A 19847-nucleotide genomic window follows, 5' to 3' on the forward strand; every position below is an offset into this window, starting at 1 on the left:
TCACCTCAACTCTAACGGAGCTTCTCCAAGACACATGATGAACCTGTCCAAAGTCAAGACAAAAGAAAAGATTCTGCAAGCTGCCAGGAGTAAGAGCCAGTTGACCTACAGGGGCAAATCCATCAGCATGACTGCAGACTTCTCTAATGAAACTTTCCAAGCAAGATGACAATGGTCATCTACTTTTAATCTCCTTAAACAGAACAATTTCCAGCCCAGAATTCTGTACCCTGCTAAGCTAAGCTTAAAAATTGATGGAGAAATCAAATCACTTACGGATATACAATCATTGAGGAAATTCACCACAACAAGATCAGCTCTACAGGAAATACTTCAACCTGTTCTGCACACTGACCACCACAATGGATCAGCAACAAAGAAAGAACTCAGAAATTAAAGGACAGAACCTAACCTCCATACTGATGCAAAAGATAAAACTAAGCAACTATTTTGGACTCTCACAAAATAAGATGAATAGAATACTACCACACTTATCAATTATCTCAATAAATGTTAATGGCTTGAATTCCCCACTGAAGAGACATACATTGGCTGACTGGATTAAAAAATACAAGCCATCCATTTGCTGTCTGCAAGAAACACACCTGGCTTCAAAAGACAAATTAAAACTCCGAGTCAAGGGCTGGAAGACAATTTTTCAGGCAAATGGAATTCAGAAGAAGAGAGGAGTTGCAATCTTATTTTCAGATTCATGTGGATTTAAAGCAACTAAAGTCAAAAAAGACAAACATGGTCACTTTATATTGGTCAAGGGAAAAATACAACAAGAAGATGTTTCAATTCTAAATATTAATGCACCCAATTTAAATGCTCCCAGATTCTCGAAACAGACCTTACTCAGTCTGAGCAATATGATATTTGATAATACCATAATAACAGGGGACTTTAACACTCCTCTTACAGAGCTGGACAGATACTCTAAACAGAAATTAAACAAAGATAAAAGGGATTTAAATGAGACCCTAGAACAACTGTGATTGATAGAGGCATATAGAACACTCCATCCCAAAGATAAAGAATTTACATTCTTCTTATCACCCCATGGAACATTCTCCAAATTGATCACATCCTGGGACACAAAACAAATATCAACAGAATCAAAAGAATTGAAATTTTACCTGTATCTTCTCAGACCATAAGGCACTAAAGGTGGAATTCAACTCTAACAAAAATGCTAGACCCCACACAAAGGCATGGGAATTAAACAATCTTCCGTTGAATAATAGATGGGAGCAGGAAGAAATAAAACAGGAAATCATTAACTTCCTTGAGCATAACAACAATGAAGACACAAGCTACCAAAACCCGTGGGATACTGCTAAAGCACTTTTGAGAGGAAAATTCATCGCTTTAGATGCCAACATTGGAAAAAAAGAGAGTGCATCAACAATCTCACAAGCCATCTTACAGATTTGGAAAAAGAACAATGTAAGCCTAAACTCAGTAGAAGAAAAGAAATATCCAAAATCAAATCAGAGATCAATGAAATTGAAAATGAAAGAATTATTCAGAAAATTAAAGAAACAAGGAGTTGGTTTTTTGAAAAAATAAATAAAATAGATAAACCATTGGCCAGACTAATGAGAAATAGAAAAGTAAAATCTCTAGTAACCTCAATCAGAAATGATAAAGGGGAAATAACAACTGATCCCACAGAGATACAAGAGATCATCTCTGAATAGTACCAGAAACTCTATGCCCAGAAATTTGACAATGTGAAGGAAATGGATCAATATTTGGAATCACACCCTCTCCCTAGACTTAGCCAGGAAGAAATAGACCTCCTGAACAGACCAATTTCAACCACTGAGATCAAAGAAACTATAAAAAATCTTCCAACCAAAAAATGCCCTGGCCAGATGGCTTCATACCAGAATTCTATCAAACCTTCAAGGATGAGTTTATTCCTGTACTGAGGAATTATTCCAAAAAATTGAGGAAGAAGGAATCTTCCCCAACACATTCTATGAAGCAAACATCACCCTGATACCAAAACCAGGAAAAGACGCAGACAAAAAGAAGAATTTCAGACCAATCTCACTCATAATATAGATGCAAAAATTCTCAACAAAATCCTAGCCAATAGATTACAGCTTATCATTGAAAAAGTCATTCATCATGATCAAGTAGGCTTCATCCCAGGGATGCAAGGCTGGTTTAACATACGCAAGCCCATAAACGTTATCCACCATATTAACAGAGGCAAAAATAAAGATCATATGATCCTCTCAATAGATGCAGAAAAAGCATTTGATAAAATCCAGCATCCTTTTCTAATTAGGAGACTGAAGAGTATAGGCATAGGTGGCACATTTCTAAAATTGATTTAACCTATCTATGACAAACCCACAGCTAATATTTTACTGAATGGAGTAAAACTGAAAGCTTTTAATATTACTGAAGGGATATTACTGAAAGCTTTTCCTCTTAGAACTGGAACCAGACAAGGTTGTCCTCTGTCACCTTTACTATTCAACATAGTGCTGGAAGTTCTAGCCAAGACAATTAGGCAAGACAAGGAAATAAAGGGAATCCAAATGGGAGCACAGGAGGTCAAACTCTCCCTCTTTGCTGACGACATGATCTTATCCTTAGAGAACACCAAAGACTCAACCAGAAGACTCCTAGAAGTCATCAAAAAATACAGTAATGTTTCAGGATATAAAATCAATGTCCACAAGTCAGTAGCCTTTGTATACACCAATAACAGTCAAGATGAGAAGCTAATTCAGGACACAACTCCCTTCACCATAGTTTCAAAGAAAATGAAATACCTAGGAATATACCTAACGAAGGAGGTGAATAATTTCTATAATTATTATATAATAATTCATAATTTCTATAAAGAAAATTATGAAATCCTCAGAAAGGAAATAGCAGAGGATATTAACAAATGGAAGAACATACCATGCTCATGGATTGGAAGAATCAACATTGTTAAAATGTCTATACTTCCCAAAGCAATCTACCTGTTCGATGCCATTCCTATCAAAATACCAACATCGTACTTTCAAGATTTGGAAAAAATGATTCTGCGTTTTGTATGGAACAGGAAAAAACCCCGTATATCTAAGGCATTTCTTAGTAATAAAAATAAAGCTGGGGGCATCAGCATACTACATTTTAGCCTGTACTACAAAGCCATAGTGGTCAAGACAGCATGGTACTGGCACAAAAACAGAGACATAGACACTTGGAATGGAACTGAAAACCAAGAAATGAAACTAACATCTTACAACCACCTAATCTTCGATAAACCAAACAAGAACATACCTTGGGGGAAAGACTCCCTATTCAATAATGGTGTGGGGAGAACTGGATGTCTACATGTAAAAGACTGAAACTGGACCCACACCTTTCCCCACTCACAAAAATTGATTCGAGATGGATAAAGGACTTTATTAAATTTAAGGCATGAAACAATAAAAGTCCTCAAAGAAAGCATAGGAAAAACACTGGAAGATATTGGCCTGGGGAAAGACTTCATGAAGAAGATTGCCATGGCAATTGCAACAACAACAAAAATAAACAAATGGGACTTCATTAAACTGAAACGCTTCTGTACAGCTAAGGAGACAATAACCAAAGCAAAGAGACAACCTACACAATGGGAAAGGATATTTGCATATTTTCAATCAGACAAAAGCTTGATAACTAGGATCTATAGAGAACTCAAATTAATCCACATGAAAAAAGCCAACAATCCCATATATCAATGGGCGAGAGACATGATTAGAACCTTCTCTAAAGAAGACAGACGAATGGCTAACAAACACATGAAAAAATGTTTATCATCTCTATGTATTAGAGAACTGCAAATTAAAACAACCCTGAGATATCATCTAACCCCAGTGAGAATGGCCCACATCACAAAAATCTCAAAACTGCAGATGCTGTTGTGGATGTGGAGAGAAGGGAACACTTTTACACTGCTGGTGGGACTGCAAACTAGTATAACCTTTCTGGAAGGAAGTATGGAGAAACCTCAAAGCACTCAAGCTAGACCTCCCATTTGATCCTGCAATCCCATTACTGGGCATCTACCCAGAAGGAAAAAAGTCCTTTTATCATAAGGACACTTGTACTAGACTGTTTATTGCAGCTCAATTTACAATCGCCAAAATGTGGAAACAGCCTAAATGCCCACCAACCCAGGAATGGATTAACAAGCTGTGGTATATGTGTACCATGGAATACTATTCAGCTGTTAAAAAAAATGGAGACTTTACATCCTTCGTATTAACCTGGATGGACGTGGAAGACATTATTCTTAGTAAAGCATCACAAGAATGGAGAAGCATGAATCCTATGTACTCAATTTTGATATGAGGACAATTAGTGACAAGGTTATGGGGTAGGAGGAAAAGCAGAAAGAGGGACGGAGGAAGGGGGGTGGGGCCTTGGTGTGTGTCACACTTTATGGGGGCAAGACATGATTGCAAGAGGGACTTTGCCTAGCAATTGCAATCAGTGTAACCTGGCTTATTGTACCCTCAATGAATCCACAACGATAAAGAAAAAAAAAATTAAACTAATGAATTCACAGAAACTATTGAAAAAAAAAAAAAGACTGAAGAACAAGAATGGAAAAAAGATTTGTAAAAAGAGAAAAGAGAAAGGAGAGGGGGTGAGAAAAAGGGAATATTGCCAAAAAGAAGAGAGGGACAGAAAGAGGGAGACAGGAGTAATAATGATTTATAGTAGTTTTCTGTGACCCAACCTCTGGCAGTGCTGGGTTGGGTGGTTCCCTTGAAGACAGCAGCTCTTTGCCAGCCTGTTCAGACACAGTACCCCACCCTCCACCAAATAGAGAGGAAAGACAAAAAACAATGTAAATTGAATCAAATCAAACAAACAGAAAACCTTATGGAATAAGGTTGGGGGAAAAACTAATAATATGGGCAGAAAAAAAAGCAAAAATGAAGTTATTATTATTAAAGAAGAATGGAAAATTATATTTAAACTAGAAAAATGAAGAACAAAAACAAAAAAGAAAAATCTAGAGGGAACATGTTGAAATAAATTAAAAAAAATCAAAACCAAAAACAAAGCAGTATATCTATCTTGTTAAATATCATCTGGGCAACAGGTGGTCTTCTAGAGTATGAGATGTTAATCACAATGCTGATACAGGTGTATGAGATGGAGACTGGAGGCCTCTGATGATTTCTGAAGCCCCATGGGGTGGAAAGCCTACATCTCTCCTCAGCCCGCTTAAATGACACTTTGAACCATTAACTTTGGCTAATCAGAAGATTTCCCAGGAAAGCACTTGTCCCTGGGATCTCTCCTTATCCAGTGTACCAAAACTGGTCTCTCTGCAGGCCCCTGAGGGCTGAGGCTATAAGTCAGCGCTGCTATTACCAAACACTGAAATCTCTGCTCTTCCCCAGAGTCACAGTCCCAGCCTTTGGCATTGCTCAGTCACTAGAGCAGTTGCCCAAGGTCTCCAAGCCCGAGCTTACTCTGTGACCCTTAGGGCAGAGACTGCAGGGGCAGTTCTCCCACACTGGCTGTGCGTGGGGCCCACAACTGAACAGTATTAGCTCTGTTTTGGCTCAGCAGCTCAGTCTGGGGCCCTAGACAACACTTAAAGTCATCCACACTTTTGCCTAAGTTCTCCCAAGGTAGTTCAACCCAGTGCCCAAGTCCAAAAAAACAAAACAGCCCACAGGGAAGGCCTTCCTTGTTTGCAATCTTGCTGCTGTTGTAATTACAGCTGGGGCAGCCAAGACCTCAGATCGAACGAATGCAACCACTTGTCAGTTCTCCACTCTTCCTCCTGGGGTCCAGAAGTCTCTTGCTGTCTCCCTGTGTTCCCAAAGGGATGTTTCTGGGCAGAGACCACAAGCCAGAGATGCCTGGAGTCTTCTCTCCCCAGTCTCACCACACCTGGTTGCAAATAAGCTATTATTTGGCCACCATCTTGCTCCCTCTCCAACTATTTATCATTTGTTTGTGCTGAATGAAGTAGTTCAGGAAATTTTACCCCAAAATATGACTTCTTGATATAAAGACTATTTTGAATTAAAAGCCCTTAGAGATCAACAGGTATTAGAAGAAGGTTTCCCATTATCTTCATAAAAAAACCAAACCATCCAAAAACACTAATTGTTTTGCCTTCTTCTCCTTGTTATTGCAACACATTGCAGGAAAGAAGATCAAGAGTGCAACCAGACCCATTGTAAAGATAATACCTGTCTCTCATTGTAAAGAAAATAGGCCTTTGGAGTCTACCATGCAGGTGGCACAAATTGAAAACCTCATTTCTTAACTTTTGCTATAATATTGGATAGATTGTACAGACTCTCTGTGATTCCTTTTAACTTTTTTGATTTGCACTTATCGCCCATCAAATGGGACATACGTACAAATGGGGAATAATTAAGAATAGAAAAATATTCATACATGTACAGTTGGTATTGCCCCGGGATCTACAACATCCCTGACCACATTATTTCCCAGTGCACTGTTTGTAAATTTCTTTCAGTCTCTGGAGAAAACTGGTCCCTTTTTGGAGCTCCAAATTGATTTCACAGATGTACCTCCAGTTTTTCTCCCTGTTTGGCTATTGTTTGCGTTGACTAGTGGATGGGCTGAGTGCTGCCTACCGAGGCATACAGGTGCTACTATGGTGGTAAAGATATGAATAACCAAGACTATTCGCATTTTGGCATTCCTTTATATAACTGAGTCAGGTCAAGGGGCTCATTCCAAACCATTTGAGGCTCTGGGGTACTCATTAGAACTCCATACTCCATATCACCCCCGATAATCAGCGCAAAAGGAATCTAAAAATCTAGAAATAAAAATGATTTTGAAAAAGTCTGCCAAATTGGACTTAAATGGCCAGAAATATTACCTTTGGCCCTTATAAAAATCTGAAATGTTCCAAATTAGAAGAGATGGTTTAACCCCCTTTTGAAACAGTGTTTTGTCATCCCAGGCCTGCTGGCACCTTTAAACGTTCTATCCCTGGACTGACTGAACACCAGGAGGATTTAAATGAACAATCTGATACCATATTAGCCACAAAGAGATGCTAACTAACATGCCTGGAGCACACCTTCAAGAGATGTAAGGAGCCTGGCCTCAGGCCAGCTGACAGGCCTTGCCAGCCTGTCTGACCAAGGAAACACACACACTTCTCAGTGTTGGAAGAAGGGGTATGCAGTTACCTCATTGGGAAGGTCTCTGAGACCTACACTGCCATAAAAATAAAAGAAAAATCCTCCTGTATTCATGTAACCCACACCAAACTACACTGAGAAAAATTATAGAATGACCCCTACAGGTGACCAGAAAGTACGGATTTCCAGGGCCAAGTTCCAGACCCCTGATGTAAACATCTTCATGACGAAAACAGCTCTGTACAAGATCGGTGGTCAAGAAACCCCATTTTTCATCTATAATTCCTTTTTGTCTTTTAAGCTGCCCCAATGGCCCTTTCTAAACACTTCTTTTAAGCCTCCCCCTTTGAGAATTGCACACTGGAAGCTGAGTGGGCATGGCCTCAACCTTCCCGCCTTTCCCCACTGCAGCTCTTCCTTCAAGCTGCGTCTGCTCTCACTAACCCTGATTGCTCTTCTAGCAGATCAGCCACAGCCCAGGCATCCCTTTTGACTAATCTTTCAAACACTGGCTCCACTAACTAATCAATCGACTTGCTGGTTACACCAACATCTATACCACGCAAAGGAACACAAACTCATTTTGTTTTTGCCAACATGAGTGCCTGGGAGAACCAGTCCAGAGTTGGACGTATGACAAGTTGTGGTGTCCACACTGGAGAAGAAACACTGTGCCAATACTCCTGGTAGTGAGTCAACTGGACACAGAAAAACCTCTGTGAATGCTCAAGAACTATATTTTTTTCAGGTAAAGTCACTAAGAAGTTAAATTTGTCCTTTGCATTGAAAACAGGGATGATGCTGCATCTTTCCTGGGTGACATACTAGAGAAATAACATGATCAAATTCTACAGTTTGATGGTACAGATGGCATTCTTGCATGTCTTAGGTGGTTCTGAACTAACTCTTGTGATGTCAATGACTGTTAAATCATCAGGTGTTATGGATGGCTCATAAGTCAGTCCTGCGAGACCCGAGTGGGCACTTGCTGCCCTTGTTAAGTTACCAGAGAAAGTATGGGCAAGGAAAGTACATGGACAGGGCATGTGCATGGATAGGGTGAGTGCGTGGACAAGGCAAAAGACTGGACTGACTTGGTTAAGTGACAAGACCAAGCACTGGAAGTGTCAGAACTAGACCAAAGGCATTTATTTATTTCTTTATTTATACATACAGAATCTCACTCTGTCATCCTCAGTAGAGTGCTGAGGCATCACAGCTCACAGCAACCTCAAACTATTGGGCTTATGTGATTCTCTTGCCTCAGCCTCCCAAGGAGGACTACAGGTGCCTGCCATAATGCCCAGCTATTTTTAGAGACAGAGTCTGGCTCTTGCTCAGGCGGGTCTCGAACCTGCGAGCCAGGCAATCCACCCACCTTGGCCTTCCAGGTGTTGGGATTACAGGCACGAGCCACCATGCCTGGCCAAGACCAGAGGCCTTTAATATCAAATATTTCATAACCTGTGATGGAAAAGGACACATGGACACTGGAGATGTGGACATACCAGTGATGAAGAAGAGGCACAGTCAACTCCAAACTGGGAGGTCACTGGTTCCTACCTGACCCTATCTGTAAATAACACTGGTCCTTTTATTGTGTGTGGTGATAAAGTATACGTGTGGTTCCCACATAATGGTCAGGATGTTACGAACTTGATTAACTGACATCATTCGTTACCAAGCACTCCACTTTAAATGTTAGCAAAATTTCAAACTTGGGCTCTTTCATTCATATAGTGGTACCAAGCAAATATACTAGACACGATATTACTAAAAAAAAAAAAAAAAAGCATTTGTATATCACAATTTTAAGTTTTTGGTACTCATGAGATTGAAAAAATGGTTTTGAATTTCTACATAGTAAGAGAACAAGAGTTCAGCATCAGCATGCAAGCATTTGGAACACTTGAGTCAGGTAGCCTCTGTTGTAAAGAACAAGAGTTCAGCATCAGCATGCAAGCATTTGGAACACTTGAGTCAGGTAGCCTCTGTTGTAAAGAACAAGAGTTCAGCATCAGCATGCAAGCATTTGGAACACTTGAGTCAGGTAGCCTCTGTTGTAAAGAACAAGAGTTCAGCATCAGCATGCAAGCATTTGGAACACTTGAGTCAGGTAGCCTCTGTTGTAAAGAACAAGAGTTCAGCATCAGCATGCAAGCATTTGGAACACTTGAGTCAGGTAGCCTCTGTTGTGAAAAATGCTGCCTTTTGGATGCCCCGACATTCCAACAGGGAGGAGTTTGTGTGACTATTGGCAAAAGTACTGGCCACACTGAGCAAGCAGAGACCGTGATATACAATTCTTAGAAACAAGATAAATATTTTCCATCAGATTAATGAAGACCTATTTCCAAAAAGAGGAGACTGGTTTACTGGGGTATTGAGGTATGTCAGTGGTTCTCAACCTTCCTAATGCTGGGACCATTTTAATACAGTTCCTCATGTTGTGGTGACCCCCAACCATAAAATTATTTTCATTGCTACTTCATAATGCTCATCCCTTCATAATTTTGTTAGTTATGAATTGTAATGTAAATATCTGATATGCAGTGTGTATTTTCATTGTTTCCAAGGGGTCATGACCCACAGGTTGAGAACCACTGAGATATGTGCTTAATTTTCTATGTATTTATTCTTATTCTAATCTATGTTCTTGTTTCCCTTTTCAGCTCTTTTTTTAAATAGAACACTAACCTGATCTCTCTCTGAAGCTACTGACTCAGCTTTTAATGTTTGAAAATAATAGGTAAGTTTCAGACGAGAGGAACAAAGGAACTTAGGAAATTTCCCACCAAAATATGACTCCCTAGTATAAATAATATTTTGAATTAAAGGCCATTAAAGGTCAAGAAACACTGGCAGGGGCTTTTGAGTAGTTTCCTTTTCCTTCTTTCCTTTTATCTGCATAAGTTAGACTGACCTCATCAGAAGATCAAAGGGGCTTCTTTTCCCCTTCTTGTTATTTCAATATGTTGAAGAATGAAGGAAGAATGCAAGCAGATCTGGCCCAAATCATTTCAAACATAATAGCTGTCCCTCAGATTAATTTACAAGTCAACCTATTTCCCCCATCCCTAGCAACTTATTCTCAATTTCTCCCCTCCCACTAAAAGGCATGTACAAAAATATCTCAACACCATCAGGAAACTGGGGTAACATTTTGTGATTTCCCCCATACACATGGTAAATAAATCTTTTCTCTTACTAATCTACCTTAATTGTGAGTTGACCTTTCAGTCAACTTTTGGGGGAAAAGGGCAAGTTTCCCCTCACCCTTACACCACTGAACCTGTTTTGCCATAATCAGAGCCTCCATTCTTTATAAACTTCTAGACCACACTGGGAGGTCAAGTCTTTATTCTGAAGGATGCTGCGTATACATGTTAAATACATTTGTATGCCCTTTTCTCCTATTAAATCAATCTGCCTCATGTCAGTGATTTTTCAGCAAACTTCTAGGGGCTGAAGGTGTAGTTTCATACAGTGTAGGACACTGGAACTCATTACTCCTAGCTAACAATATGATTTATCATTCATCTGACTCATGTTTACTATGGTGAACTTCACTGCTTCCCCACCATTCAAAATTATAATGACTATCAGGGATTCTACTGCACCTGGGCCCTTAACTATTCTCTTTCACATGGTTTCTGTAATTACTGTGCAATGACTTCACTGACTTCAGGGTAGAAGTTTTGAAAGCACAGATAGTGAGAATAAGATGGAGTCATTCAGGCTGGGCCAACATGATGCAGCTGGTCTGGTCTGGTTAGGTCCTAACTGACCTGTACCACTTGTCTCCCATTCTCATTGTTCTGTAAATTTAGCTCCCACCCTAAAGGTGCCTATTTTGAGTAGTTTAGGTAGAAGATTCAGGAAATTAACTTTTGAATTGGAATGTTATAAGTCACTGGGTTACGCCAATAATTATTTGGAATGGGGTTGGTTCTTTGCTTTGAATTTTTATGTAGAAAACTATGATTTTGGAAATGATAGAACAGAACGGTCTTGGAGAGGCTTCTCTCACTGTTCCCCAGAATACGGGCCTTCTGACAAAGTTAGGGGGACCTATCCTCATCTTTGCATATTGGCTGACAGTGATAGGCAGCTGGACCCTCTTCGTGCAGTAACATTTCTATGATCAGATTTCCTAGTTCAACTCCCAGCCCTACTTTTTGCTAGCCCTTGAGGCCTGAAGGTGATAATTCTTCTCTGAATATCAATTGATTTATCTGCAAAATATATCTGCACAAGGTTTTTATGAGGATTACTGAGATGATCCACCTAATGTGCTAGCACAGAGTCGAACCCAGTATGTATGTGGTGATTAACTATCACTAGAGCAGGAACATGAGTAGTAAAGCTATTAATTCTGCAAGCACGACTACCACCATTACTGAAGTGACTCCAACAGGGAGACCTTCTGCTGTTTCCTGCTTAAATTCCAACCATGGTGCTGTGTTGGAGCAAGTAGCGTCTCATCGATGACTGTTAATGCTTCGGCTTGCATGTCTTAATATTTATTGTTAAAACTGTCATATTTATAATGTTAAAAAATGATCAGGAAAGAATACAGTGACTATTGTTTGCCCACATCCTTATTCATGTAAAGCCGTGGTTCTCAACTGGAGCAATTTTATCCCCGAGGGCAGCAGTCCCAACCTATTTGGCACATGGAAGACCATTTTTCCACAGATAGGGGAAGGAGAGGGCAAGGTGGTGGTGGATGGTCTGGGCATGATTCAAATGCATCACATTTATTGTGCACTTTATTTCTATTATTATTACATTGTAATATATAGAAGAACCTCTGGAAGTTGACCACTCAAGGGACTGTAATAAAGTGATCAACATACAAAGGTGGTCAACGTAAGGAGCAGGCCTCTGTGCGCACATGTGGTTCATGCCTGGTGTATGAAAATTAGACCAGCTTAAAGACGTGGTCACTGTAGGGGTGGCCAACTATGGAGTCACTATGTTATGAAATAATTAAACAACTCCACTGTAATGCAAGTGCAGTGGGAGCCCTGAGTTTGTTTTCCTACAACAGCACCACCTGGGGTGATGGGCCACAGCAGCAGGTGGAGTGGCTTGTATGCTGCTAACCTCTTGCTGGACAGCTGGGTTCCTAAGAGGCTGCTGACCACTACTGCAGCCCAGGGGCTGGGGACCTCAGCCCTCTGGAACATCTGACAATGTCTAGAGACGTTTTTGACAGTCACTATTGAGAGGTAGTTACGAGCACCTAGTAAGTAGGGGCCAGGGATACTGCTGAACAACCCATGACACACAGAACAGGTCTCCATAGGAAGAATTATCTGGCCTAAAAGGGCAAGAGTCCCACAGTTGGAACATTCTGACATAAAGAGTGTCCAAGAGTCTGGTTTGCCATTCCTAACTGCTTTTCTTCCTGACACTTATCTCCTCTCTCCCATGAGTTCTATTTTCTGTTTCCAACTACTTCCTTTACATGTCCCTATTTTAAAACATTTGTTTTCCAGCCTAAAATTCAATAGTTTTGTCTTTTCTACTTCTACTGGTCTCCAGAACAAAGCACAATTTAGTGCTGTGCTAGTGGCTATCCTGTCTTCTCATATCTGTCCCTCCTTGTTCATTCCCAAAGTTTACTTCTTTAATCGTTCACCTCTTTCTCAGGTTATTATAAATTCCACCTAATTTATCTCTCCACTTACAAATTTTCCATGCCAACCTATTTGGTATATAGTAGCCAGACTAACGGCAGATTTGAAAGCTCTGTTCACCTCATTCTCAGCCCCAAAACATTTATTGCTTCTCAATAGATTTTTAAAAACTAAATTTCTTAGTTTAGAAGTCAAGGCCTTTGCTGTTCTTGTCTAAACTGATTCTACTAATCTTACATTCTACATCTCTTTCATGTTCTGGCCTAAACCACCCATGTTTTACTCTCTAAATACGAACTCTGCCCACAGTGACCTTTCTTCCTGATCTGACTCTTCCCCTTCCTTTCTCACTTCCAATTACTAAAATCCCACTAATTTGTATTAGTACTGCCCATTTCAAATGTCCCATCTTTCTTGAAGCCGTCCTTCACAATCCTGCAGCCAGGCAGCAGCGACTGCTCACTGGGAACTTCTGCAGCTCAAGTCTGCATTGCCCGGAAGACCAGCAGGAATCTCCCACACTCCCAGCTGAGCCCTCCTGGCCTCCAAACTCTATTCACTTCTGTATCTCCTAGAGAACTACGAGGGGTCTGTGCATTTGTTTCAGTTCTTATTCTCCCACTAACTAATATAGTTTTATAGCTTTTGAGTTCTTTTTGTTTAGTCATCATGTTACTGAAAAGTATCTGCCCAATCTCTGAATGAAAATGAGCATCCACTTTATGAAAGCCGCACTTTATCTGAATTGATTTTTTTTTTTTTTCTTAAGACAGGGTCTTGCCCAGGCTGGAATTAACTTTGAATCTACATTACCTTAATTTGTATTGATGACTAACTTATTGTTAACATGGGTACTGACAAAGGTTATCTCTTCGAGTAAACTTTCCTTTGGCCCCTTGGAGACCTCTGCTTGACTAAGCCCAACCTTAGTCTTAATAATTTCCTGTCCACTGCCAACGCCCTGCTCTTTGGCTATCAAGTTCCAGTTTTCCTAGTGGTATATGGAGTTGAGCCCACTCCCTCCTCCATTGTTTTGGCCTTGCCATCTTTCACAGCAGCCTAATAATTTTTTCTTGAACAGTCACTCAAACACACTTTACAGCAAGATCACCTCTTAGTCCCTAATGTCCAATAGATGATTTATTGATTTTCGTTATTAAAGAAAATAGTGAAAGAAAAAAGATCCCAATGATAATTCATTCTCTTCGTGAAGATTTGTCTCCTGTGGAGTTGCTTCACTTCATTACCTTTCAGTGGGCCTAGGTTGAGAAGATAACACATATTTCAATGTTTCCTAAGGGTCCACCACATTCTACTTTCTTGTGAAGGAGGCTTCCCTGTCATCCCCCACCTCCATGTGGTATAAATTAATCAAATACATAGCTCATTTTCTAATACCTTAAGGCTCACTTCAAGCAGGAATGAAAGACCATCTGCAAACAGGTACCCTCCAGCAATCGGAGACTTAACACATAGCAGTCATAACGAATATATCAAACAGCTAAGGGCAGCGGCTCACTCCTGTAATCCCAGCACTTTGAGAGGCTGAAGTCGGAGGACTACTTGAGGCCAAGAGTTTGAGACCAGCCTGGGCAACATGGCAAGACCCTATTATACAAAAAGTAAAAAAACATGCACCTTTTGACCCCACTACTTGGGAGGCTGAGCCAGGAGGGTCACTTGAGCCCAGAGTCTGTACTTGCAATTACCTACTTGCAATCACACCACTGCACTCTAGCCCACACAAGAAGGACTCTGTGTCAACAATAACCTCCCCCATATTTCTGTCATTAGAAAATCAAATATAATTACATTTCTTTAAAAAAAAAGTAACGCATTAAACAAAGATAAGTTTTCTTTGTTCATTAAAAACTGTTCAGAAGCAGTTAGAGATTGTGATCTTGTGTAAGCAAAGCCCTTCCCCCATCTTAATTTCTGTCCCTGAAGAAGTCTGAGTATGACTAGCGTCACTGACCATGCGGTAAGAGATGGCCAATAGTAATCTTTTCCCCAAGTTTGTGCTTTATGTTTTTAAAACCTGCTTATTTTTCATCAGTATTTTAATAAAACTTATAGAAGATTATAGGTTAAATTTGGATTGAATAAAAGACAGGAGTAGATGGGAAATCAATAGATGTAAAAGTTTGATCAGGTATCTGCTATGCGTCAATTATTTTACACACATTGTTTTATTTAATCTTGACAAATAATTCTATGAAGTGGAGACACTTATACCCATTTTCCATAAGAGGAAAGTGAGCTTTAATACTTGACCCGTACTTGAATATCATTTAATTGGCCAGTTTTGCCTGGTGTCAAATCCTACCTTCTACAAAGAAGCCTAATTCAGGTGGTTTATTACCTGATAGTCAATGTTTCATATAACCTACATCAAGCTAAAAATAAAATCATGACATTAGCATGGGAATCATTTACTTACAATAAAAAAACCCATGCTGCGAAAAATTCATTAATCCTACTTGTCTTGGCAGTAAATTTAGGTTCTAGTTCTTATTTCTTTATATAAGCCTGAAGGCAAAGTGGAAAAATCAGTCTTTTAAAAAGGATTGTCTTCCATAAACCATCATGCTGACAAATTAAATGCCAGTAACCTCTCTTAACAGTTGACAGCTTAGCAGCGGTCCTGTTAACACGTGCATTAGGGCAGACTGATTGGTTTAATTGGCAGTCATGCCTAAAAACCTGCACTGGAATTGATGTTGAATGAATCATTTCCTTCAGCAATATTCACTGGTTTGAATGCAGCAATGCAACCAACGGCTCTTAAAATTGTTCTATTTATTGTTAAAACCAACCGAGCAAGTGATTACTTTCATTTTATTTTTGAAAATTGTATGTTTTTACGGAAAGCCATCATTTTAAAACTCTTCAAAGAAAAGGTTTCTTACCAGATTTTCCCATATCTCAAACTGGAAGGTACTAGAGTCAGACAACGTTGTGAGGAATAAATCTAGAAGGAAAATAATAGCAATGTAAGTTTTGTAGTCATTCTGATGTATACACTTAAAAACAGGAAAAATGCAACATATGAAAGAATCATGAATACAATTCTGCTTAAACTTATTTTAAATTACATTCTAACAAGTTTTATCCTGTCAAAAAAGAAAAAAAAGGAAAAAAATGGAAGGGCATAGACTCTCATGCCTATGATTCTAGCACTCTGGGAGGATGAGCTGGAGGACTGCTGAGGCCAGGAGTTCAAGACCACCCTGAGTAAGACTGAGACCCTGACTCTACAAAAACTGGGACTACAGGCGTACTACATGGTGGTGCGCCTGTAGTCCTAGCTACTTAGGATAGTAGGGTGAGGAAGGAAGATCATTTGAGCTGTGGAGTTTGAGGCTACAATGAGGTATGATGGTATGATGATGCTACTGCAATCTATCAGGGTTACAGAGAGAGAGACCTCCCCTCTCAAAAAAAAAAAAAAAAAGAACAAAACCTCCCCCAAAATAAACAAACAAACAAAAACCCAAACCAAAAACCAAAAAATAAGGAGATGACCTTTTATTAGTACAATTAAGGAAAATATATTTATAGGGCATGTTTGGCATCAGTCTGTCAAACTCACTCTCTATGTTTAAGAACCATTATGTACTTTTTTATTATATAATTTTTTTATTCTAAAGTACACTATATTAAAAAAGAGATATTCTGATTATAATCACATCTGCTTTTTCTTTTTTTGGTTTTTGGCCGGGGCTGGGTTTGAACCCACCACCTCCAGCATATGGGACCGGCGCCCTACTCCTTGAGCCACAGGCGCCGCCCCACATCTGCTTTTTCACCCTGCTTTATCTACATATCATAATCACGTTTCAGCATTATTTTAAATCATTGTTTTTTAACATCCAAAATGTTTAGCACTCATGTTAAATAAGCAATAAACTAATTTAAAAATTTTAAATTTTGAGTAACAGAAGAATTGTCTTCATAAATTACAGCTAAAGAAAGTTTGTTGTAATGCAAAATATAATAATTTTAATAAAATTTCTTTGAAAAACAATAGGTTGACAGTCAAATCAAACATCCTGTTAAAACAAAGGCAAACAGCAAATCTGTCAAAGCATCAACATTTACTATAATGTCTGCATAATGGTAATTCTACTTAGTGAATATACGAGGTTTTAACACAATAAGGTGACCCATAGGAATATTAAAATATTACTCTTTTATGGAAATTATTCAGAGTGATGTGAGGATCATACTATTTTAAAGAAAAGGTTTTCTTTCCCACATTAAATGTTTAGAAGACTATCATTTTTATGTGTTTTGTATAAGAGTTTCATATGAATTTAATGAAGCTAATTTATATAATAATTATAATAACAGTTTTCAAAGACGCCCAGAAAGCTAGGCAGTATCTTTACTTTCATAATTATTTGAACTCAAAACTCCTTGATTCCAAGTGGAATCATTCTATGTCCATGTATATGAATATTAATAGCTTTGCATATATTTCTACCACACTGAAGATACTTTGATAACAGATATAAAACTTTTGTCTTCTATACAGATAATGTTAGAAGTAACTTTAGTTTTCTATGAAGATGATTTTTTTTTTTTTGGCTGTCACACATTCACTTCCAAAGAAGTGCTTACTTCCATACTCATCTTGGAAAATTCCAAGCGATACCAGAGTTGTGTGTGATGCTACAATACCATCTACCTTCCTCCTCAGTCTGCGTAGCCTCCACTCTGCCCTGAGCCTGCCTAAGGAGCAAAGGGCAAATCTGATCTGGTTCCGTTTCTTTCAGGTTGTTGAACAAACTCCTCATCTGTTAGAACGAGAAGACTGCCTGACCTTACCTCTCCAGGCTCTTTTTGTTTTTCCCTTACAAGAAGGTTGTGTTTTAGATAGAGCAAAGTGATCACTAGATTTTATCAAGATTCTTGGACATCATTAGGCTTCTGTACATGTCATGTATTCCTTCTCTCTGTGGTGCCCTCTGCCTCACAGCCTCCCACTGAATTAATTCTTCACAGTTGGCTCAAATGTCCCCTTCCTTCCTGAGGTTCTCCCTTTCCCTAGGTATAGCATTCCTTCCACTGTCACTCTCTTATTGTATCTTGATTACGGTGGTTATTACAATGTATCATGATTTTCTGGTTTCACATCTGTCTTTCCAAGGCTTCTTGAGGGTTAGAATCATGCCTGATTTTTATATCCTGTGGTTCCTATGAGCTTGGAAATATTATGTGTTCAAATGACTGAAGGATAACTAAGGGACATCTGCTGTATGTATATTGTGGTTCTTGCAAATTTGCTTGGATCATCTAAAAATAATTACTTGATTACATTTTTAGAAGGAAAGTTGTAAGAAAAGAAGGGTCTATGCTGAAGCATTTCATTAAAAATAAATATTACCAATCATGGTGACTACTATACTAAGCATGTGTAAAAGCTATTATCTGAAAATGTGGATAATCAGAACAAGAAAGTGATTAGGGATTAATAGCCACAGATTTCTAACAATCACTAAGAGAGACATGTAGTGCAAGTTCTGAGCTATGGAGTAACAACCAGAAAAGGAGCAATCATATTATCACACAATATAACACGGGGGAATTGTTGAGTGAAAACATACTACCGTTGAACTCTTAACCCATTTGAAAATAAAATACATGAGGAATCTTTCCAACAAGGGAAGAAAGGCTCAGTGCCTTGATAAGGCAGTTAGTATCATGGGATTGGAAGAGCTTTTCTGTCACCACATATGACTCGACAGAGATAATTAGAGGGAGCAGTAAATGGCTTACCAGCATCTATTACTACTCCTGGAGAAAGAATTCAAAATTTGTTTCTACTGGTGTTGCATTAGTCTTAATATATATTTGCATAAAAGTGATAAATTATGAGATTGCTATTATTTCATGCATATTTAGAAAAATTTTTTTCTTTTTTTTTTATTAAATCATAGCTGTATACATTGATATGATCATGGGGCATCATACACTAGCTTCATAAACCGTTTGACACATTTTCATCACACTGGTTGACACAGCCTTTCTGGCGTTAAACACAATGGTTATTCTATTTATGAATTTTCACTAGCTATTTATAAAAGTCTGAAAACTAGTAAAGCCAGATGATAGGATGTGCTTTGTAAATTATATTTTAAAAATCTCTCATTTCACTATTCAATTATATAAAATGGTTATAGAAAAAAGAACGATTCATTACATAGAGAAATAAAAATGGAGAAAATAAATTATTAACAATAACAATATGAAAAATATGCCTCAGATTTTGAAGGAAATGAGAAGGAAAAAACTGCTAGAAAATATTTTTGGTCAACAAAAATAAAGTCCTCATCCTCCCACAAGGATAAGAATAATTCACAAAATAAAATTAAAGGAAATGTACTATAATGGATGCTATGACATGCTATCTAGATCCTCCTTTAGAAATAAAAGATTTAGTCCCGTAGCTGCTAGGGATATTGCTGGTAGACAGCCCTAAGCAGTCAGCCCTTTGAAATGGCTTTAACTAAAAAAGAGCTACTTTATGGATGGTCACATCCCTTTTTGGGCTAGCCTGCATCCAATAAGCGATCGATTTAGAGGTATAAAGGCTAGACCCACTCACTGCAACTCAGGACAACTCTACAGGGCCACTACATGTCCAGAGCGCCCCAGGGTCAACTGAGGTTTCTACTAACCACAGATCGTGGCCAGCCAACTCTGCTTCCTTCCCTCACCTCTTCCACTAGTACTGACTATAAGAACACACCCAAAATGAAACACCCCATACCTGAATCTCAGTCTCAAAGTCTGCTTCCCAGGGAACACAACCAACAACAGCTGATATCAAAAATGACCCAAGAAAGTAATGACCTAAGACAGTAAAATGAGCTTCTGGAGTTGGGTCACCTGTCACCGGCTGCAGCAGGATCCCTTCAGTGGGGCCAAACCGAGCACCTAGCGTTCACTCTGCTGGAAATGGAGAAGCTAATGTGCTCGTGAGGGGACATGTTGCCGGCTTCCTGCAGTCTACCCACCTTATCTCCTGGCCTCTAGGCCAAAAAGT

The 19847-nt window shown here is 39.0% G+C and overlaps 1 protein-coding gene across 2 annotated transcripts in view; it reads right to left on the bottom strand.

Annotated features, from left to right (window-relative positions):
- The window catches only part of ITFG1 (integrin alpha FG-GAP repeat containing 1), a 302922-nt gene that overhangs the window by 185827 nt on the left and 97248 nt on the right, over positions 1–19847 (bottom strand). For both annotated transcript variants that reach the window (XM_053582100.1, XM_053582101.1), the window contains exon 7: positions 15706–15767. In XM_053582100.1, the coding sequence (XP_053438075.1) occupies positions 15706–15767 (62 nt within the window). The remainder of the gene's footprint in view (positions 1–15705; positions 15768–19847) is intronic.

Source organism: Nycticebus coucang, chromosome 2 (assembly GCF_027406575.1).
Source record: "Nycticebus coucang isolate mNycCou1 chromosome 2, mNycCou1.pri, whole genome shotgun sequence".
Taxonomy (NCBI): Eukaryota; Metazoa; Chordata; class Mammalia; order Primates; family Lorisidae; genus Nycticebus; species Nycticebus coucang.